Source organism: Tinamus guttatus, unplaced genomic scaffold (genome assembly GCF_059628265.1).
Source record: "Tinamus guttatus ecotype Peru unplaced genomic scaffold, ASM5962826v1 Tinamus_guttatus_pri_ptg000260l, whole genome shotgun sequence".
Classification (NCBI taxonomy): Eukaryota; Metazoa; Chordata; class Aves; order Tinamiformes; family Tinamidae; genus Tinamus; species Tinamus guttatus.
This window is the reverse complement of record NW_028288794.1, coordinates 3,925,925-3,950,232: the sequence shown is the minus strand read 5'-3', so window position 1 is coordinate 3,950,232 and position 24,308 is coordinate 3,925,925. Positions and strand designations below refer to the sequence as shown.

The window sequence follows — 24,308 nt, the reverse complement described above, 5'->3', positions numbered from 1 at the left end:
CTTTACAGGCACTCTGAAAGCAACAAAATATAATTAGATATCAGTAGTCAAACCCTTTAAAACTGTTACAATATGCACATTTTTCTCACTAGAGTTTAGGAATATTTGTTATTACTCATAATTAGTCTCAGCTTTAAATCACATTGACCACTGAGATGTGAAGAATGTAGGTTTTGACAAAGTTGTGTAGCAACTTACTCTCTTACACCACTGAGTCAAATGCAAAACTGTTATATTTAGCAAAGCTTTGATTTGGCATCACAAGTATGCAGCAGGAGACAAAGTTCTGCGGCTGATATTCTCCCTGACTCATTGCATGACCTTGTGCAGGTCATCTGGCCTCCATTTCTCCATTAATCTCCTTTGCCTAAAGAGAAATTAATCTCCATGTAAAAGTTCATTGTAATGAATTGAAAATGTTTTGTTAGGACAAATATTTGCTGCCTTCACATGGGAAGGCAACTACGTCATTGAGTAGTAAATTAAATGAAATAGGAATGTCTACAATCTATTTGGCTTTTAATAATAATAATTTAAAAAAGTAAAGAAACTTCCTTTTAAAGGCAATCTAAGTAGTGAATTTTACACAGAAACATTGTGGCATTAAAGATGCAGATTAAATTCAACTGTTTCTTAGAGAGTATCTCAGCGGAATTTTGAATATGAAGAGGCAGCCACCTTTGAAATGCGAGCTAGGGTATAAGGTAGCCACTGACACTGATGGCTTGAACAACTGCAGATCCATGTGAAATCCCAAAGAAAAATAGTTTGCCTTCTTTTCCTATGAAATGAGATCTTACTTGGAAAAAGCACACTGCAACCAGAAAGGCTCCTCTGCCAGAACTATTTCATATTTTGCATGACCGTATTTATTTACTGATGTTGAATTTAAACAAATTCATTTAAAGGTTTATAAAAGCTCGTTTTATAACTTGATAGTGTTCTACACCTCCTAAATTGAAGTTAAAATCCCTCTCATTAAAAAATTTCCCCTATATCAGTATATCATGTCTTCAAAATAAATATTAACCTCATAATCTTCTCAAATCTACTTCACTCACATATTTATTGTTGTTTACTTTGGCTTTTGTGTCTGATTTTGTGACAGTCCCAGACCTAACTAATGAGAAAATGGATTTTTTTTCACTTCTAGACAAATTTATGGTATATTTAAATGAGATAACTTATATTGTGAATAATTTTTATCTCATTCAAATCAGTGCCTGGAATCTATATGTAAAAAGTGGAAAAGGGAAGAGACAGATATTGTATTGGGGTTTTGTGCTGGATTTATCGTCTTTACTGGTTTTCTGATACTTGTTCCATCTTGATATAGATTTTTATTGTATTTTTCAGCTTTCAGGGGAGAAAAAACGTGCCCCAGTTAGTGAGAAATGACCAACAATTCATCACATCACAAAACTTGTTTTCTGAAAGATAAAGACAAATGTCTGTCACATAATTCACTAATTTCTACTTCTTATAACTATGTTGAAGATCAACTAATATACACAGAAATAAATTTATAATGCAAATAAATATAAAGAAAACTTATACAATTTCAACACTCCAGAAGGGATTGGAATTCATCTAATCAAGTATAATTAACACAGAGTCAGGGAAAAGTTTACTTATTGTCTAGGCAAAATTTCATGATGAAGATCTGATCTTATATGGTTTTTTGAATAATTAGCATTAGAAGGTATGCATCTGAAATGTCATGCTCCAAAAATAACCTTCCTAGCTATGAATGACAGCAGACAAGTGTTCCAGAGCTGCCATGCAATTGATACCTTAGCAGTTGATTCCCTTAAAAAGTCATCAGTGCTTAGCTGATACCATATGCATTTTATCAGAGCTATTCTTGGAGCTTCTCAGTTTATCTCTGAGTAGCATAACCTTGAACATTCCCAAAAAGAAAAGAGTTTAAGATAAGCAGATTTTCATGCACTTTTAAAAATCTTATTTTAAACAGTCTTTAACACCAAGTCTCCTGGCAGAAAAAAAATAAAATATATTTTTTAAAAAAAGCCGAATGTGACTAAAACTTGCCCCCTGAAATTTAAGACCCCAGACTTAGAAAAACTTAGAAAACTTAAACACTCCATACGCTGCTACCTATACGCCATGCATGCACATTTATATATAATAGATCACATCAAGACCATCACACCTGACAAATTAGAGTAGCAAAAAAATGCTACTAACCTGATCTCTCAAAGTGCCCGTAAGAGTGGGCTAAGCCCAACGAAAGCTTCTTGAACGACGTCCTTATCCAGAGTATGTTTTTTTAGACAATCCCAGCATGAGAAATGTAGAGCCTCTAATCAGAAAAACAAAACTACACGGTCGTGACAGTGTAGTTTTGTTTTTTTGCAATCCCTACACCCGAGGCGAGGCGGGGAATGCACGACTGCTCAGAAGTGCTAACATAGTTGTTTTACTTTATATACCCCAGCTCAGCTGACAGGTCTGCAGCGTCACATCACAGCCAACTCTGATTGGTTTCCTAAAAGAAAGTATTTTGGGAGAGGGGCTCCACTTCGTGTAATCATACACCACTTGCTGCTTTGATTGGCAACTCTAATTTTGGAAGTACAAAAGGGATTCACCAAGGAAATGTGAATCTGTCCCTGAGACATGTTGGTTTATAACTCAGTCTGGTTTACAACGCCCAGTTTACCAAGCTATTGCAAATTTCCTAAGTCCTAAGTGTAAGAAGACAAAAGTAACAAAGAATTTTAGCATCTCACATGGGCAAGCCAGAAGTAGTCTCATGGGTGAGACACAGCCCAACTTTCTCTCATATTCTCAAGCAACCAAGAAGCTACCAAATGCATCTGTCAATCAGCAGACAAAATAAGCAAACGGAGCTCAGACACAAAGTGGCATGCCATTAGAATACACTGTTTAAATTATTTTTTTCCCCCATAATTACAAATTGTAAAACAATATCTGGTAACATACAGATTTTAGAGTCTCTTTTGTTTCCCTTTACAATCTTGCTGTTGGCAGTTGGGTGTTCCAAGGAGTTGAATTTAGTGAATAACACCAAAAGTACAGAAATCTGAGCTTTGTGAATGTAAAGGAATACAAGCAACTACTGCAATTGACTTAAACACAGAATTTAATTCTGAAAGTTTTTTTTCCAATGCCTGTAGAGGCCTTGTGCAGATCACAGAGTTAATCAGACATGGACCAGCCTATCAGTTCATTCGTTTTCACTGGCCCGGCCTCCCCAGCTAATTGTATTGCTAGATAGTTCCCTCAGAAACAGAGGTCACGAGCCAGGAGACTATTCTTGTCTCCAACTGGAACCGGAGCCGTATCACTGCACCCCCACATCTGCCCATTTTCCTCGCTGCCGTCTTGCTACTCAAACATCCTATTTCTTCCCTGGAAAATGTACATAACTCTTACCAAGAAAACCATTTAAGCACATAGCTAAGACTCCTCATGTTTAAGTCAAGTACATGCTTCAGTGTCTTAGCAAACACGGGACTTCAGGCTGCTGTTCCCAAGATTCACATTACAAAATGTCCTGTGGCTGTATGAGTGCTATCCTTGTAGCATGTTTGTTCCTGCAAGAGAACAAACCTATTAAACCTGCTAAACCTATTTGCTTCCTAAAAAAAAAAAGCCTCCATTTTTCTCCATGTTTTACTTATGCTGTCTGATTTAGAAATGGAATCAAATTAACATTTCCTACATGCCTTCTGTTAACAGAATCAGCTCCAGTACAATTTATGCTTTTGTTTAGTGTCACATAGAAGATCTACAAAATAAACCAGAGGCATACCTTTTTTTTTTTTTTTTTTTAACACTGTGTAGCAAACACACTGCTGGTAAAAATGTGGCATTATTCTTTTACTCCAGGAATAAACAAAAGTCAGATCAAGATAATGACAAAGAATTATTTTTTCAGACAGGCAAAAAGGCAATTATTAAAACTTCAGCATTTTTTCAGTTTGTTATTGAACGTAAGAGTGAGAAATTAATTATAAACTATACATGGCCAATATTATCATGGTACATATCTAATATTGTATAGCAATAATGTATTTGAGGAATGCAATTTTTAACATAATGAAACACTGTGGAGTGGATCCCAGTAACCCCTTTGTATGCGATTCCCTTCCATTTGTTCTAACAATCTTATGGACCTCATGAGTGGAGCTCCACAAAAGAAACGATTTAATAGGCTCATGTGAAAATGCCTTGAAAGATCAAGATAGAATAGTCAGAGCTTAGAGACAAACTCTTCACGTCAATGTTTAAGCAAGGTTTTAAAGTACTTATTTGAAGTGGGATTTCCCTAATTATTTTTTTTTTAAATAACACCACCTTTCCTTTCTTCATTACTTGCTGAACATTAGTGTGGCGCAATATGCTGGACACAAATATGCTAACTAGCAAGCGGCACAGAAAGAAACTTTAAACCATTTTATCCTCATCTGAAATCAAAGCATAACAATTTTCCCCACAAATGCTCTAAATGATACTTTGCAAGGACACCTGCAGAACTTCCAGTGCAGGCCTTGAGCTTCATTAACATTCCCAATAACAGCATTTGTGGCAGGTATTTGGCTTCTGAAAAGCTGCAGCATTTTCAGATGTTAACAACTCTTACTTGAGCTATCACAACTGATTTTATGACCTCTATTAATCCTTTACAGAACAAGCTAAAAGTTCTTTACAGAAAATTGCCATATTCATTACCAAAAAAAAGGGCACTATCAGTTGCTGCGCACAAAAGCTATTAGAGAGCTAAGGAATAGCAGTCTTTGAAACAACCTTAGCTACTTCACACGTGATCAACTTACTGAGAACTTGACTGGATTTACCTGGCTCCTGAATAGTTATCAGATTCTGTATTCACTAACTTCACAGCCATCACTCAGAGCATGCCTTTGTAAATGTCTAAGAAGTACAGACAAGAATTTAAGAGCACGTATGTTGCAAACCCTCCTTATATACGTATTATTCCCCCTACATTTATATATGCAGAAAAAGGAAGGAATTAAAAAATGATTACCTTGGAAACTCACCTAAAATTCCCATAGTCCAATCATCAAAACCAAAGAACCCAATTAATGTATTATTATTAATGTAAAATGTATTTAGCACAGTTGTATTTCCTTCCACAAAACAGCATTTTGAATCATAACACAGAGAACATATTTTAACTAACATGGAGATAGTCCTTAGAATTTAATAAACACATATGCTTTGCCCAATTTCTAGGATTTTCATACCTATTTATGGGTATCTATGGTTTATAGAAAGGAAGGAAACCACATACTATGCTTTGTAAATAATTCATTCATTGGGATCAGTTGGAGCAATAGTTGTGCTCTTTATTAGTAAAAGAGGGTTGCCGCATTTTTTTTTTTTACATATTTATAAAAAGAAATTTGTAGCAAACCATAAGTAAGAATACATACACAAAGTTATGGTTTGCCTCATCTATTACTTAGTAAAGAATTAACAGTTTTAAAATGAAATTGTGATACATAAACAAAAGGGGAAAAAAAACACATCTCAAATACTAAATCTCAAGTTGTGCTTGCAGGCTGACAAGCAAGAATAAAGGGACGAAGAACCCAACTCCCCAACCAAGCTTGCTGAGGAATCAAGAGCAGCAGCCACTGAATTCGAAAATTTCATTTCTACAGAATGACTGCTTCTTAAAAGTAATTTTATATGCCATGCTTATGGAATGCAGCTGATAAACAAACATACTTTTTTTTCTCATTTTCTGAGATACCTGATTTGTACTTTGCCAGTCCTATGAAAGTGAATTAAAAAAAAGCACACACACACAAAAACCCCAAACAAACAGTATTTTCTCTTAAATCTTTAAACAAAATGGGCAAAGCACTTTCAGTTGATCAAAATGTAATCACGAGAGATGTACAGGATGCTTGATATTTGTCTGCATTCCGTTTTGGAAAACAAACAAAAAAAAAACCAGCGAGATGCAGAGTAAGCAGCCGCCTTAGTCCTCAGCTACTATATTTGTGTGCACACAAACAGCCTTGTGACTCTGGTGTAGGCAGGATGCCACTGACTGCCACACTGTCAAGCAGGAGATTTACGTGATTAGGGCAAGACATGTACATGATATTTCTTTCGACTCATTTCCTCTCTTGGTCTGTAGTTTAATTTAGAGATAAATTTAAAGTTTCTATCATCTTGCCCACGTTTTGCTGGAGCCAGGTTTTAACATTTTAGTGAATGAGAAAACTCTCAACATATTATTGCTGTTTCTATTTTGCCCAGGTGACACTTGCCTGGATGAAGGACAAAGATGCTGCACTGCTTATGCCCATCTGCTCTGCATTAGAAGCGCAAGTGGATTCCTGTGGTATATAGACCCAACATAGGCCTACTGTTAATAGAATGTTTACATAAATAATGACAAAATGTTATACAATAGGCAGCTGGAGAAAATGAATATGCATCTGCTGTGCCAGCCAGACCACACTGCTGAACTGATGTACTGAAATGGATGTCTGACCAGCATGAATCATTTGCTGGAAAGGACTTTCAAAACTGCAATTAGAAGCATTGAGGTGAGGAATAGATATTCCCAAATCTACCTTGATGTTCTCTTGGTTATTGCACCCATGAAACTGTTGGCCAATCTCAACCTTTTTCTGAACTACTTTTTTTTCAAACACAGCAAGTGGATGCTACTCCAAATGTCCTGCTTTAGAGACAGATGGAAAAAAAAAAATTGCTAATCATCCGCCCAACAATCGAAAAGATTTAACTTCAGGCTAACTTTTCTCGAGACCAAAATGTAGGTTTTGAGGAACCATATAGTTGAGGAATCCTTGGCTAAATTGAGATCGCGGTTTGAAACTAGTTTAGGTATCATTTCATAGACCAATCCTTTAGACTGTAGTGACATACAGCAACTGGATGCATTTTCTGTCATCATTTTCTGTTAAGTCCCTGTTCAGAGACCACGTTTAAGTCCGAATTCCCTATATACATTGGTGGAAAGAATTCCATAGCCTAAACTAAAAGGAGGAAGTCAAAGAAGAAAAATTGCCTTCCCCTGTCACTAGTGCCTGTACATCACCTTCAAATTCCTTTTAAATTGCATTTATGAAACTCTTACAATAAAAAAAGGGCAGGAACTGATAAAAAGAAGCTTTGCAATTTTAACGCTGATGTTTCTCTTCTGTCATTTTATTCTACTATAGTTATCCCACAGTCCAGAATAAAACAAAGTTAGAAATCACTGTCTAATAAATGCTCTGCATGGGTGAATTTTTATTAACGACATATTTATAGAAAAAAAAAACAAGTACAAATTATAATCTAAATACAAACTGAATGGCATTCAAAGATTCTCATTCTCCTGACCCACAGCCAAGACCCACTAAGGAACACAGCAGACAACAGCCAGCCTTGTGAATCAGGTATCTTGTTCAGTCCTTCTTCCGATCCTCTGCAGCAGCCCAGGGAACAAGATCACAGTCCAAACTGAAGCTTATCTCTTCTGACCTCACAAGTTCAATAGACCCCCTGAAGCCGGAGATTCTCTTTAAACCTGTTAAAAAAGGGTCAATTATCACCTCCATTTTAATTAGCAGCAGATGTAGCATTCCCTTTCCTAAGCTGGACTGCAGCAGTTGCAATAGGTTGTTTATATTTCAGAGGTACTAAGAGATTAAAGATCAAATATATAGTGATTCCAGACAGGACATAAATAAGCCAAAACTTATCTTACTGACCAGAACTAATAACCAGCACCTACTTTAGGTACAAATAATAAAAGAGATGAACAAAAATGAGGTGACATTTAATCTTTTTATACAATCTGTGTGTTTTACTCATATTGATGGCTATATTGTTCCTTTGTCCTACGTAGAATTAAAATGATGGTGCATTTTATTTTTTTTTTTTGCTTTGGAATACCTGCACTCTCCCAGTCAAACAGAAAGCACAGAAAAAAAACATGAAGGAAGATGCAACAGAAACCTTTCATGAAGTGAGAACAGCTTTTGAATCAACATATGTAATAATTTTCCTTTCCTTTCACAAGTTGATCTATATCTAGACAGACAACAGCATCTGATAAAAGAAAAACCCCACCATTCCTGCTTTTCCTTTTTTTTTTTTTTAAGGCAATCAGTATTTTTTTTGTGTGTGTGTGTGTGTGACAAGTATAAATCTAACATTTTAAGCAGACAGTGAAAGATCAGCAATTCTGCAAATGTGCAGCTACCTTCCCAGGTCACATTAACTACTACTTCTTTAGAGCCATGAGACCGCGGGAGCCTCCTTCCCATTACAGTGGTCCAAACGCTTTCCACGTGACTGTCATTTCGAAGCCAGAGTTTCACTGTAGAACATTCTCACTAGTTTGACAAGCACTTAATAAACGCTATCAGTAAAATTGTTCACTTTTTTCCTATTGAAAAACCTTTGAAAGCAATTCTGGCTTCTAAGCGCACCACCTTTTCCTTACCCCAAACTACAACCACGATTTTGCTATATAGAATCCTTCTATTTTCTGAAAAAGAGTCTATACTTTACATTAAGGCAAATGTTTTCACTTCTTGAAGGTGCCATTTTAACCTGAAGCACATCCCTTTTGGCTACTGCTATGCCTCACAAGCGTGTTGGATGAGGTAGCATTCCTTCTGTAGGGGAAAGAGGCTCTTCATGACTATTTTGGAGATGGAACATGGCCAGATCTCCCCCAGCACTAAAACACAATAATTCCTCATAGAAACTGCTTGATAAACAAAACCAGTTATGTTGAACTATATTGGTATTACTCAAAGTTTTGAAACATCTACATTTTTCAAAAGTGTTTCCTGAAATTGTCTATATTTAAACATTCACTGGAGTTACACTGAAAGTATACAAGCAAAAGCAAGAAAGCATTATAGCAGTATTTTCACTACTGGAAGAGTTCTCTCAACTCTTCTTGTCAAATGTGCTTCATTAGCAGCAACTACCATTTTTGCTTCACAACTGCAGTCACCAACCCATCTGCAGATCTGCCCTTCTAAAACTTCTTGGCCAGTGAGTCCAAGTCTGCCATTTCAGGTTTTTTTTTTTTTTTTTTAAATCATCCTTAGCTTACTTCATCTAATCTGACATTTCTAAATCAACACTGAACTGATATTAGGAGGAACCAGATTATTTACAGTCACAGGATATAAAAACTCTCCTGCTCTGAACACACTGCTCAAATAGAAGACAGTCAGTTCAGGCAGAACAATCTAGGGTAGGACATTGGAGCTTGAATTCAGAAGGTAAAGTTTACATTCCAAAATTTATTACTTTGTGCAAGAAGCCTCCACAAGGACTACTGACTTGATATATTCCACTAAATCTCTCAAGTTGAACCACAGGAAATTCTGTAATCTGCAATGAATTAAACAAGCAACGTACATTCTTGTGCTATTAGGATTGCTACTACTCCTACTTCTTGAAATGTTTACTTAATAGAAAACTGATTACATATTCTTTTACTGCTTGAGTGGAAATTAAAATTCAGCCTGCCGTTCCACTATGAAAAACTTCCTTTTATTAAGGATTCAAAATATTACAAGTGTTTGCCATTTTCTGCATGGCACAACTGTCAAATAGCAACTTCTTTCAAGGAAAACTCGCAATTTTACTGTGAAAATCTTATCTTTTTTGCTGATGTTACCTTTTAAATTTAAGTCACCATGAATATGGGATTATTTTGCAGACATATAATCATTCAGTGTGAGCCTGTCAAAAACGGTGAGAGGCCACTTGTGTAACTGGGTGACTTACAGATGCAGTAGGTTGTTAAAATGGTGGCCTTTCTGGAATAAGAAATCAGAGTTTTCCGAGTGTTTCTTTTTTAAGCATTTGTTTAATGTTAATGATATTGAATAATATATAGTGGTAATAAAAAAAAGAGTACTCTATATATGATATCAATAACCCTACTTAAGCAGCTAATGTTATATACACACAAATACATACATACAAGCGGTACTGTGCTGCTACAAATAACAACGCTCATTTTTTTTTTTTTCCTACCAGTTTTGGCTTTTTTGCACCACTTTTGTGCAAATGTTAAATAAGGAAGTCAGATATGGTAGATTTCTTTTTAAGAGTGAAAGGTAACACATTGATCTACACCCACAGAAACAATTCTTTGTTTCACAGATAATTTTAAGAATAGGTTTACTAACTTTCTGGGCTACTCACCCATCTAATCCTACAAATATTTGAGACAGGCTAATAAATAGTGTATTTCTATGCCACGTCAAAAGTTCATCTCCACACCACAAAAATACTTGGCTATCTCCATTTAAAATTCTAGATTTTGTGCCTTTACACTGTTCAGTCTTAATTTAGTACCTAGATTAGATACGAAGATTAAAAAAGTTACTTGACTGATCTAAACACCTTATACCACATAAAATCTATTTTCTATTCTGACAAGGTCTTTATAATTATGCTGAATTATAATTTCTGATGAATTATTAATTGTAAAAGGCATAAATTTATGCACTTCATTTACATTATCCAAAAATTAATAGGATTGGAAAGTGTGTTCAACGTGTGTTTCATACATTAGCATCATTCTGCTATTACAGTATTGCTAGATGCGACACAGATTACATTGCAAGTTACCTTACAGGCAGATGGTTTAGCCACAGGCCTTTGACCTCTCATTTAATATGTGTCCTAGGCTTGTGCTAGTTCAGCTGTAGTGACACACTTTTTCTGACAGGTTTTCATGTTCCCATTCTGATTTAGTCTGAGTTACAGTGGAAATTTCTGTTTAGTTATTTTTCTCTGAAACAAAACATGCACATCAGTAAGTGACACAAAGTCTCTAATTTAGAATCATAAGGAGCCTAAAAGTAAGCAGCTGGCCAGGGGGAATCACCTATCACTGTTACGTAAGCTGAGCAGTTTGCCTTCCCAACTTCATTGCTGGCAACACACATATACTTCCCGCTATCAGCAAGGACTACATTTCTTTTTAAGAGGTAATAGGTGTCTCCTAATTTCTCAATCTGTAAAAGAATAGAATGTACATAGGAGATTATTAGTAACATAATTCAAAATGTATTATCTTCCTCCAAAGAAATATTTTGAGAACATTAGAACATACACTGATTCCTCCTTGAGCTGTCACTGGAATATCATCCTTAATCCAGGAGATTTGTGGCTTGGGTCTTCCATATACACTGCAATGTAGGATTAAATCCTCCCCTTCTTGTAGAGTTGTATGTCCAAATTTTTGTGTGAAGTCTGGCTGTTTTCCTTGTACTGAAAAAAATTTGCTGTATTTTAAAGGCATAACTAAAGGAATCAAAGCAAAATAACACTCGCATAGCATGACAAAGAGAGCTTTTATTGATGTCTGGAACTCAGAATTTTTCTGCAAATGGTAGTTGGCAAACATTTTTTATCTATACAATGTAAAGTTTCACATATAGATACTAAGCATCAAAGACTTTCATGCATCAACACAGTAATATTAGTTTCATGGTGAAGCTAAAGAATCATGTTCTTTGTGTAAATAGAAATACGTGAATTATTGTGCTTCGGTGAAGAATAAAAGAGTAAATATTCCACACAGGAATTTAAAGGGACATAGTCAAGACAGCAAACTCTTGCGCTTAGTTTACATAACACATATAATACTCTTCCTTCCCTTGCTTAGATTCCTGTTCTTCCAGGGAGAAGTTTTGCTGAACTGGACAAACTCTGGACACACACGAGCAGGAGTTTATTCTGCCTTCATGCCAACCGATACCTGAGGCCACACAAAGCCTGGCAAATTTAAACTCATCAAAATGGTTTGAAAAAAATTCATCAGTCAGTGTACTAGATCAGAATCTTCCTTTCTGACACATTATTTAACGAGCTGTAAGGCTTTACTTATTTGATCAGTGTACTGCTACGTTAAATTTCACTTACATTCTACCTTGAGGGGCACATTAAAAAGCAAAACAAGCTCAGAACTCAATCTAAATACTCATAAAACCAGGAATCCAAAGCAGCCCAGATGCTGATGCACAGAACTACATACAAATAACAAAAATAAGCATTGTACTTTTCTATCAAATTATGTTCTGTTGTTCCTCTTTATGATAAAGTGCACCATATGTCCAAATTATTTGGCAAAATACTAGTCACTGTGCTTCTCAGGAATGGAAAGTTGGTGAAATGTTTAATATAGAAGGAGATTTGAATTTGTTCATAGTTGGGCCAACACCACTCCATTGTTTTAGGAGCAATAATTTTGCACTTCCGTAAAACAAAACCCAGCATATCTCACAAAAGCACCCAGTAACATCTGAACTCAAAATACATCTAACCTGTGACTACTTCAGCCAAATGTGGGAATCCCAGAATGGTCAGACAGATATTTTCATTCTCGGGATTATAAATCCATTGCTTAGGTGAGCTCCTACTTGCTATAAACTTTCAGTATACAATAAAGTCTTAGCTGCTTCACATTCTGTCCATTAACTGTAAGTTCATGGCATGGCATGTAAGTTCTACAGGGCAGAAGTAGATATGAATTTTACCTTCCCATATTCATGTTAACCTCAGATCTTATTAGCTGGTCCCAATGGTTCAAACAGACATTTGGGCTCTGCAGCTTCAGTCACTTCAGTAGGAGAACCAAGCTTACACCTCTGTACCTTTGTAGCAGACAGCCAGCATTAAGTCACAAACAGGTATTCAATACAACCAGTCCTATCAAGGAAATTACACATTTCTGAGCAGCAGTCATTGATGTACTTGAGCCTGCCCACTAACACTAGCAGGGCAGAATCAAGGGTGGCAATGAAGTACGAAATTTTCAATACCTGCCTTCTGAATATTTAAAGTAGCAAGAGAGATCTCTTGCTTCTGGCTTTAAATAGGAGAATATTTCAGATGAAATCTCATTGAAATCTCACTCTCACAGCTTATCATAAGTGTGTTCATTGAGAGGCTAACTTGCAGCCCGTAATATTATATATTACAATATTTGTAGTAATAAGTCAAATTTTACTGCAAACTGATCAAGTAGCAGCCATGAAAAGTAAAACAGAGCTCTGAACAAAAACAGCAGGTGGAGAACCCACACAGATCTGGCCTTATTAAAGAGCTTTCATCCTCAGTCTCCCACACAGGTGACACCTGGTCATGCCAAATTGTTTTCACCAGTTATTTTTTATTACTTGCCTAGCAGTTATTCTTAGTCTATTTACTCTTGGCATATGATTTCAAAGCTCTCAATGTCTTGCAAGGTGTTATTAGCAAGCCACTCTACTCGCTCCTAACTGCATCTTCTCAAAAATGTAGGTTAGACTGAGATTCTGGTCACACAATATTCACACCACACTACATATTAACTTTAGATTTGTTGGGTGTTGCTCTAAATTAAGAAACTGCATTTTATTTGGAGATTTTGTTTTAACCAAGCATCTAGCAAACCCAGAAGGTGCTTTATTAAGGAACACCATGTGGGTCTGACATTCCCCATTTATCTGAAATGTCCATGTGCAGAGCTCCACTTGCCTTGAATACCATAGTCCTAGGAGTGCAGAGCTTCTTTTTTTAAAAAAATATACAGGCTTCCTTAAGCTACAACAGACATGCAAACAAAAAATCTTGTCTTACCCAAGCAACGCATCCAGATCAAGGTTGACAAACAGGCATACTTCAGCAAACATTTGAGAAGCCACCTTCTCCATTGTAGCTTCAGCTACATTTTATCCCTACCTAATCAGCCAAATGCCTTTGCTGCCATTTGCCTAAATACTCACACCTGGGCCCACAGTCGGGCTGCTTCTTTAGGTGAATGGGGGGAAAAAAAAAAAAATTCTTGCAGTCAAGCAATCTTGCTCGCCACTTTTTTAATCTGCATGCAGGGAAGCAGAAAGTGAGACTACATTTGCAATATGCTTAAGGATAAAACTGCTGCATTAAAACTGGGGAGACTGATATTTAAATTTGCTTTTTAAATGAGCAGAAAGAGCTGTAAATATTTTGGGGTCTCCACATCCTTAAAGGTGAATCATGTGACGATGATTAGAGGAGCTCGGTACTGTAAAACAAACAGGAAAGCTGCAGAACCAGAAAGAAGTAACCCCCTTGTGTATTGTCTGCTCCTGCAGAGTGAAGGAGGAACTGAAGCTTGCACAACATGGACTATAAAAAAAACACCGAAAGCAAAAAAATGGATTTTGGACTTGTTGCCAAAGAAGGAGTGTGCTTCTCTCTCATACAAATACTAGCATAGCATAGAGCACATCATTGCCACTGTTTTAGATAATCAGGGCTGAAAACAGCTACAAGTTTCCATCAGAAAGTTTTAGAACTCATTTTCATTCACTGTATATGTATATGAAAGAATCCAGATTTGCTAACCTATCAGTAATCAACATTCATTACACCTTTCTCTGCAAGCACTAAAGCCCAGGACCCTTTCAGTATCCTACTGAATTGCCAGGATATCTAATCTCTCCCTAATATCGCTCTTTAAATAAAAAAAAAACTTGCTTGTTGTAGCTATTACATTAATACATTAATTAAGAATACATTAAAAGTTACATTCGAGGTTCTTCAAATGAATTTTATATTGGCACAGCTATTTTGGTTGTATCAAATATTTAAATTATTATTCAAGGAATAATATTTAGAGTTCTTATCAAGAATGAAATTCAATACTTTAGGGAAGAAGTTCGTGGTTTGAATATTAGTCCTTTGAATTATAAAAGAATTCTACTTGACTGGAATAAAGCAATCTCTACTTGATGTGGGTGTGCATTACTCTTCTGAGTATTTCTTCAATTAAGATGATTATTCGATATTTTAAATGTGCATAAATGCTCACTTAAGGTAATACTTTTCCTTGTATTAACAATTTAGTAAATTATTTGACATATTGATATATTTTATAAGAAGGCAGAGAAAGTATCACAAGAATCATGACCAACATAAGCACCAGCAAGACAGGTATGTTGAAATCCTTATTTTGTAAATATTTGGGGGGGGGGGGGGAGTGTTAATCTACTGTATGCTAAGTAACACACAAGTACTGACAGTTCTGGGTCAAATCCAGTGCAGGCAGGTGCATCTCTATTAGCATCTTTCATCTGTTGAGACTATCTGTGTTTTTCTAGGCTGAAACTGAGATGTAGATCTGATTTATGTTAGTGCAATCATGAATGTTACGATTGCCTAAGGAGCCTTATCCCACAAAGAAATTTATTTAAAATGTGTATGAGAAAAATGGCATTGGAAATAACACATTTGATGTTCAAAAAATTTTCAAACCCCTCAAAACCATAAGTATATCCTAAAATATATACTGATGTGAAATAAACACTGATCCCATACTTCTGCATTTTAATGTATGATACCTATAAACATTAAAACTGTTCTCAATGCTTTTAATGCCAAAACTTCTAAATACAGTACTCTGACTCAGATCCTACAAAATATTTTTAACTTTTTATCTAAACATCACTATGACAAAGGAAAATAAACATAATACTGGTATTAAACAAGCAATATATTAAGTGTGACATAAAAGCAGTTTGGTACAGTTTGTGAAAGATGCAGTAAGATGCTCAATTTCAGGTTGTCAGGTTAAATCCAGTGCAGTCAATACTGTATTTACGTGAATAGCCAGTACATTAGTGATATGCTCATATAGATGACACACAGCGTTATCCAGTCTATTCTTGTGATAGGTGGCCTGTTACCTTGCACATGGAGAATGGCACTTGATGAGACAGTACCATTAGAATTTTTAGCCCGAACAACATAGAGGCCAGCATCTTTATCACACACCTTCTGAATGAACAACGTGTGCTTTGTCTCCTTTTGTAAAAGCTTTAAGTGCCCATTTGCAGTCAGTTTCTGGCCCTTCTTGTACCTGAAGCAGAGAGGCAGTTTTCAAGTCAGATTTATATTACTACACGCTAAGCAGAACTTCCTAAATTCAGACAATCTCTATAACACTAACTTGGACAACAAGAGATGGAGCTAGTCGCAGTGCCTATTTTAAAACAATTACATGCCAATATGGATGTATATTTAAATGACTTAAATTGCTGGATAATATATTCTTCATACTAGAAAGTGTGGGTCCCACGGTTCTGAAAACAGTCCTACATGGGCAAGTCACACAGCTGTGTGTGACTGTGTTCGGTACTGGACCCTCAGTAGAATAAAGGATTGGACCCTCAGTTTTTCACTGAGACAATGTTTTTTCTTTCTAATAAGGTTTTGAATTAATCCATACTCATCCCATGTGAACAGGGTCTAAAGATGAACAAGCAACCTATAAAGCAAGCAACATATGAACCTGTCTTCAGGGCTGCATAAAGCAGTCCACTCCCCTGATATTTACTTAGTTCAGAAAGTATACAACAATCTGACAGGAAATATATTACAAGGAATATGTTATCTAAATGTAATATATTGAAAAGAAAGGTTTCTCCTGGGAAACATGAGAACACAGAGAGCAAAGTAAAATTTAATCAAAATATGTCAGGACATAGAGGACTACTGCTGAAATTCTGCCCCTATTTCAGTCTCTATCTTTGGTACAGTATTTTGAAAAGTCATCTTAAAATGTATTTATATTACATCTCTAACAAATACAGAATAAAGCAATCTCATAGGACATACAGCAATTCAAAAAGAGAGAGACAAAATATTTAATACAAAACTAGTGCTCTGGTACAGATATTTAGGCTTTTTATACATGTAACATGTCTCCAGTTTTTGGTAACGCTCTTATGTGTGCATGTGTGCATATGTAGTGGCTATAAATACATATTTGTGTGTGTTGCACATATAAATACACAATGGCAAGAATGCAGAAGAGTTCACGTACAATAAATCTGGAGTGGACATTTTCTGACAAATTGCTAAAGATGTGGAATGTCAGTGAGAATGAGCATAAAAAGTATATGCAGTATTTAAAAAGTGTTTGATATGCTTACAGTGGTTTGATATTTTCATTATTCATGAAATTAAGTGCAGAGAGATTATTTCAAATGGTTAATTGTCAAAACTTTCAAAGTGGGAACCATGCAAATGTGTGGCGAGTAAAAAAGTCTCAAGTCATTTATTCTAGTGTATAGATTAATTAATCTAGTCATATGTGATTCAGTTTGTCTTACTAGTAGGTATATTTAGTTCTTCTCATTATAAGCTACCCACCATGTCAGTGCAGGCTCTGGGAATCCTGTTACTTCTACTTCCAAAGTTACCGGAGAACCTTCCATGACGGTTATGTTAGACAGAAGCTGGGAGAAGTTAGGCGCCTGTCCAGAAAGACTGGCCATGCTGTTCTTTTCTGATGCACTTCTAATCTCTTCTCGGGTGACCATCTGCCTCTGACAGCTTCTGCTGGTGTCTGATTGAAACATGAAACCTGAGAATGCATCAGGCAAAGCATGCAGCCCGTCCTGGGTTTTAGTAAAGTTATTTAAGTCATGCAATTGTTCTTGTGTTTCTGACATGCTTCTATTATGGTGTTCAAGGTGTTTCAAGTGTGTTTCACACACTTCACTTATCATGCTATAGGCTGGTTTGGCATTTACTGTGCAGGAAGCAGTGCTAGCTTCAGGTATTTCTTGTAAACTGCCAGTCAGAGGAGACTCCCCTCCGACGTTCAGAGAAGAATCTATTGAAGACGCACAACATTTCTCAAACTGCTCTGATGGGCTCTGCATCCTATTCTTTGTAGCATCAGCATAAGCAGAATTTGTTAAGAGATCAGATGCTTGAGCAATTTTTTTACAACTAATGTCTTTCTGCATGTGCAAGCTATGGGAACTGACATGCAGGCTATGAGTGCTACAGCAGCACTGCTCTTCTAGCTCTGTTTCAGAATGCAAGAGGTTGGATTCTGGTGTCTCAGAAAGCGGTGGCAAAGAGATATCATCAGGTGATATACACTCATATTCATCTCCAGAGGGTGTTTCTTCTGCCAGGAACTCAGTCTGTAAACTATCCTCTTTGGCTGAAGATGACAGCTCTATATCCTGTGAAACAAAATCTTCACCAGCTGGGCAGATAACTGGAACATCAGCCAGTTTATTCCTTTCCTTGAATTAAGAGGGGAAAGAAGAGAAGGAAGAGATAAAAAAGGAAAAAAAAAGAGAGAGGAGTTAGGAGTTATCAATCTACCAATCAACATTTTATGCAAAAGATAGCAAGAGTATTAGAAAAATTTCTTTGAGTTAAGCTAAATTAATCAGTTCTGAGAAGCAGCAGGAAATATGTAGAAAACAACTTGTGGATTTATTTCCTCTAAGTGCTGTTTACTTGTAATTAGGAGGATAGAGGAAGAGATGTTCTATATGACACCTATATGGGAACCAGACACACAACAATACAGAAAGTCAAGCTATTGCACTTCGATTCTTAGAGAAAGAGGATCACTAGTTACATTCAAGATTCATGGTGTTAAACCAAAATCTTTAATATATTTTCCAACCATTTTATGTTTTTCCTTCTGTGTCAGTTGTTTTAAGATCTTGCCTGTTAAAATTATTTTTATTACCTTCGATTAAAAAAAAAAAAAAAGCCACACGTTTATTTCAGGAGGAGTATTTGTAGCGTATGAGTTCATTAATTTTAACAGCAAAGCAACAAGACCTTATCTGGTTTATTAATTACTTAGGTGCCTCTTGTACACTCACATATTCAGGCCTACCTCACGAAGGTATTCAATATGTTTTCTTATGGAATTCTACTGTTGTTAAATTCTACACAAAAACCCTTAATCTGGTAGCCAATGCTCCTATCACCTATAGATGCACCAAATCAACTAGGTGATATTCAAGACATCATTGCTCTCAGAACCACATATATCTGGCAATATCCATCACGAAACTATACTGACACATCCATCAGGCCTCTATTTTTGCTTTACTGCTCTAAATATAACTGAATCCAAACACAAAATGAACAAAATGAAAAAGTACTAATAGAACTGCCTTCTATAGCAATGTTAGTTTTAATATAGAAGCAGGAAAGTACCTTTCTTTTTTTTAGCTTAATATTTGTATTATTACAAAGCTAAGTGTGCCCTGCCAGACCCACTGATAAACAAGAAGCTAGAATTTTACTGCATCTACTTTGTCTAAATCACTTAATTCAGCAGTAAGATCAGGTTCAGGATTGGGTATTAAACTTGTTTCTACAAAATTCCCCAATGAAGTCTGATCCCCAAAATATCTCTCAAATTGAACATATCATGGGTATAAATGAGGTAAGTAATAAACCACTTTCCAATTTGGAGAAATATGTGACAATCTTCCAATTGCTCAAAGAAACCACAATATCCACTGAGAGCTTCTTTACTGTGTGTACTCATTTTTTCAGTAAAAAGAATGTAATTACTCCAGAGATTGCTGGAAAATGAACTGGGGAAAATACTTTCCAGTGGGGAAAAAGAGTGTCAAGAGGACAGTGGGCATGCTGTCAAACAAGCCTGGCCACCAGAAGGACTTTCAGCCCTGGTATGCCACCTGGAATGAGAGGAGCATAATGATGAATGCACCAGGAGAAGGTCTAGGCTGTGTGACAGTTCTTACTGAAGCAAATTAATACAAGAAACCTCTCTTGTAATTTCTCAAAAGCACAGGCAAAATTAAATATTACTAGCCTTGAGCTAGATATTGCTAATCCTGAATGAGGGGCTAGGCCAGGCCTTTCCTCAAAAGGGATGGAAATGGAAGACAAAAGCCCCAGTGAGAAGAACCTGCTACTTCTGTAAGTGAAGTATGGAGTGATGAAAAGGGTGGAGAAGTATCTAGCTGCCATACCTCACATCTGAGGTTTCATATTCCCTTGACTTCTCCCCTTGGCAGCTGAGGCACAGTCTGTCAAGGACTGACAACACTGTGGCCTAGCAAAATACAAAACAGGGGTACAGTCATATATTGGGTGAGACACTTGAAGGCTTTTGGAACAGCCACAAAATTTAAACTCAATAGTGAAACTGACTTACAATGGAGATAAAGTTATGGCTCAACACAGAGAAGAGGACCTTCTCTATTTACATGGAAGGAATGTTAATTTTGGCTGAATTTCTACAAGTCCGTCAGTCATTTCTGAGCAGCAGTGAATTAAGAGAGAAAATTCTTTTGAGACTATGCAAGAACATCAATCTGATTAAAAAAAAAAAAAGACTATCAAACTGAAGATACCTGTTTAGTGTTGGCAGAAGGAGAAAGAGTGTAGCTTTTCTTCTCTGCAATGCTTTCTGAATTCACGCGTAAAATATCTGACGTAACCTGAAAGAAAAATGTTAAATATTAATGTTTTCCTGATGACGAACTTCATAATTGAGCAGATAAAAAAATATATTTCCCAGCTACCACTTCTTAGTTTGAATGCTGAACTCTGAGGGAAGTATTTATAATTCTACTGATATCTTCTTCCACAGAGAAATATGAAAATTCTGTGTTCTGCAAAATACTACTTTCCACATCGAGTAAATCTGATTAGAAAGGAGAGAGCAAATTCTGCTTTCCCTTGAGAGAAGCAGGAATGGTTGCATTCAGGATGGTTGCATTAGAAATACTGTGGTAACAAGCCAGAAGGAACACTGGTATGTGTATGAGTATGAAAACAAAGGAAATACAGTGCCATGCAAGATGACATATAGGTAAGGAAGAGAAATGGAGAACAGCAGCAACAGTCTGGTGACTAAAATGGAAAATTATTTTCAGAGATGATCATCAACCTCATCACCTGACCAGAGCCTACTCCATGCAAAGGTGAGTAAAAGGAAGGCTGAGACAAAGGGAGACAGGAAGAACATGGAGTTTGGTTGGGAGGTAGAGGGGGACTAAAAAGGAGAGAGGAATAAATGAGTACATAGATTACACTGATGACACCAATCTTAAGGGAGGCTCTAGAATAATAAGCAAGTTTTTTCAGCAGTATACCAAGTGTTTTAAGAAACAGATTTCTAGTCCAGAAAATCTAACTAACCTTTTGCCTTTGTTCCCCTGCTTTGTCTTTAATAGCATCCGTACATACATCTTGACCATTTCCTGTTTCTGCTTTTTGTACTGCAGCCAACTCTTCAGCAAACGCACCTTTCTGTCATGTAAAAAGAAAATTAAATAAGGTAGCGATTGGTAATTATACACTGACTTGCATTCTGAACAACACAGGATTAAAAAAAGAAACAAAATCTAATCTATAACATATTATCAGAACAGGTGTAAATTTCTTATGGAGATATATTCAGCAAATATGATTCATTTCAAGATAAGCAAAGACCACTTTTTTCAAAGCTGAAGGGAACTTTTCTGAGGTGGGGAAAACAAAGGATATCACAGACAGATGACCTCAAACAGTTGGCCAAGAATCTAAGGATATTAAACAAATTTGTACCAAGAATAACTAAGGGAAAACAAAGGACTAGGAAAGTCAAACTACTAGGGAAAAACGAGGATAAAGAAAAAAACATCCATCAGAAAGACATTTTGGAAGGTCAAGACTGCAGAGGAAAGAATCATTTGGGAATCCCTAGAATGTTCAAATTTGTCTAAAAGGTGGCAAGAGGAAAAGGTCTTCTATGCATAAAACAAGCAGCTGGAATATCAATTGACTTTTTACTCCATCCCTCTACTTCTCAGACAGATAGTCCATATTCATTGTGATTTAACTCAGCTTTCACCAGCTACTTGATCAGCTACACCAAGCTTCTTGGCTAATACTTAGCCTAGCTTAAATCTAAAATACTGCACAACTTCTTGCAAACAAGTACAAATATAGAAGAAATCTGGAAAGGCATACAGTACTTTATGAAGACTTCACAAATTCTTCAAAATTGTTATAACAAATCTAGAGATTTCAAAGAATATCACAGTAGTACCAGCCAAGGAGAAACAGAAGTTCCATTGTTACAGTTTTATGTATTTCACATACTCATAACCAGCAGGGTATAAGCACTTAAGCTAGCATTCGGATTCAGAAATTAAGCTTGACAGTCTTAACATTTCTTCCATTCATTTGTCCAATGACTTCTGAAACTCATTTATACTTTTCAAATCTCTTACACAGCTTTTAAGGTAATTCCTGAGTGTTACTCAGACCTTGTATTATTAGCAATAATGAGTAACTGCACCACAGATAAGTGAAAGAACATTCAATATCAACAAAAGCATGATATCTAAATATATTAATTCTTAAGTTCACAAAAGAATTACCCCATTACCTATTGTCACATCTGGCACATTTCTGATGCATTCCCTTTTTTGGAGTGGATGATGGAGTAAACTGAGTCTTTACTAAGAAGTTTATCTGCAGCCTGCTGCCTTGCCATAATTCTTCCTAAGTTGATATGTTCTAGTTAATCATACTTAACTAAAAGAAGCTTATCAGAACATGTTAAAAGTACTGTTCCAGACACTAGAGCTGATATTTTGATGCAGTTGCAAAATAATCCAAGTAAAAGAAAAATACCTGAATCTCCTTAAGTTGTCTCAGAGATCTACATAACTCATCAATAGAATTAAGAACCTCTTTGTACTTTGATATGGTTTTTTGAGCATATTTCTTTCCTTCTTCAATACCTGTAAAGGGAAAATAGCATAAAAATAGAATATCTCAAATAGATGCTTAGCAATTAATGTAATTTGTAATCCCACAATACTACAATAATACTAATCTAAGTTTAGTTTTGCTAAAGGAGTTTTATGATACAGAACAAATGTGCTTTTCTACCTATTATTACCTTAGTTCAGATGGACCTTCACAGACTCTGCAAAAGTAGTGGAGTGGGGAAGCATTTTTCCATGTAAAAACTTAATGAACACAAAGCAATTCCTTTCTCCTACTCTTTCTAACGAGCTGGTGTCAGAAATCCACTCTCCCAAATCTTTTATAAATAGGAATGTTTAAAATATTTGACAGATAGAAAAAATAAGCGCCATCAGCATTCTTTAAATAGGCTTTTTGACATTAAATTAGAGGCACTTAAAAGCTCTGTTTGACTTTGGTGACATTTCATCAGATTTACTACTTTTCTTTATAGGCTATACCATATCCTTGCACATTCAGATAGATACTTTAGCTTTGGATTAAGTAACTTCAACAAGTACATGAGCAAGGTAAACAGGAAAACTACACGGATCTTCAAATTTGTTGACCCCAAGTCTCATTGGTGAGCAATGTCCCAAATCAAGACAACTGCAAATAAAGTATTTACAGAACAGTCCATATTTTGTGTTAATATAATACTTAAGAAGTTAACAATCAAATATCACTAGGTAATGGTAGTGTTATTGTAAAAGACACACTCAGCACGGAGAGTAGCATGGTAATACACTTTGAATTCAGAGGCTTTCCTGTCAGGAAATAGCACAAGCCATGAAGACTTATTTCCAAACTCATAAATATTACAAGGACATCCATTCTTAAATCTCGAGGTGACCTCAGACTGTATACAGATAACATATCAACTACCAGCTTTCCAGTATTTTTACTTTTGTTTTTTTTTAAATAACTTGTTCTGAAATACTTCATCTCTCTCAGTCAATCCTCAATACTTGGTTTTTCATGGTGTTTTCTTCTTAAATAAAAAAAATAGGAAATCCACTTTCTCCTATCTTATGTTTTTTCCACAGTACAAGATAGATCCTCACCATATAATCGTTTAGCAAGCTCCGTAATCTCCTGAATTTTTTCTTCTTGTTGAGGCACTGTGGGCTCAATAAACTTACTGAATTGCTTGTAGAGAGACTCTATTGCTTCTCTTGTTTTACACTCTGAAGAATACTTGTGAACTCTAAAAACTGTTGCACTCGCATCTTCAAACCAAAATTGACACTGAGGTGCATTTGGAAGAATAAAAATACTGCATTAAAAACTATATTATAAAGAATTAAGCAGTTCAAGCTTTTGGAGAATAGACGTGACTATTCTTTAAACTTTCAATAATTAGTGACATGCTGTACTCTTCCTGTAACAATTTAACCTGCAAAACATTTTTTCATTACCAATATTACCATATTCTTTGAAACATTAATAGTTGCTGCATTTTCTTTAAACGTTAGAACCATGTTTGTTTTACAAGCACAGTGATATTCTTTATTGGTTAATGCTTCTGCAAATACACATCTCTGAGTTCTTTCCATCTCAAATATCAGCCGGCTAATTCCCCACACTTCATATCCTGGCCACAGTTTTACCTGTATAAAGGCAGTAAGGTTGATTAGATCTACTCCACTGGAAAACGGGGTTTATTCTCAGAAAACATGACAGTTCTTCAGAGTCTTTCTGCTGACAAGAATGGGCTTTAG

General features: G+C 36.0%; 1 protein-coding gene across 1 annotated transcript in view; it reads right to left on the bottom strand.

Moving 5' to 3' along the window:
- Window positions 1–7,442: 7,442 nt before the first annotated feature.
- CCDC141 (coiled-coil domain containing 141) overlaps window positions 7,443–24,308 on the bottom strand; it is a 56,765-nt gene continuing 39,899 nt past the window's right edge. Inside the window, 11 exon segments of the mRNA XM_088526951.1 lie at window positions 7,443–7,564; window positions 10,650–10,729; window positions 10,731–10,809; window positions 10,904–11,033; window positions 11,132–11,289; window positions 15,732–15,904; window positions 17,200–18,089; window positions 20,199–20,285; window positions 20,989–21,099; window positions 22,471–22,580; window positions 23,652–23,835. Of these exon segments, the coding sequence (XP_088383077.1) occupies window positions 7,443–7,564; window positions 10,650–10,729; window positions 10,731–10,809; window positions 10,904–11,033; window positions 11,132–11,289; window positions 15,732–15,904; window positions 17,200–18,089; window positions 20,199–20,285; window positions 20,989–21,099; window positions 22,471–22,580; window positions 23,652–23,835 (2,124 nt within the window).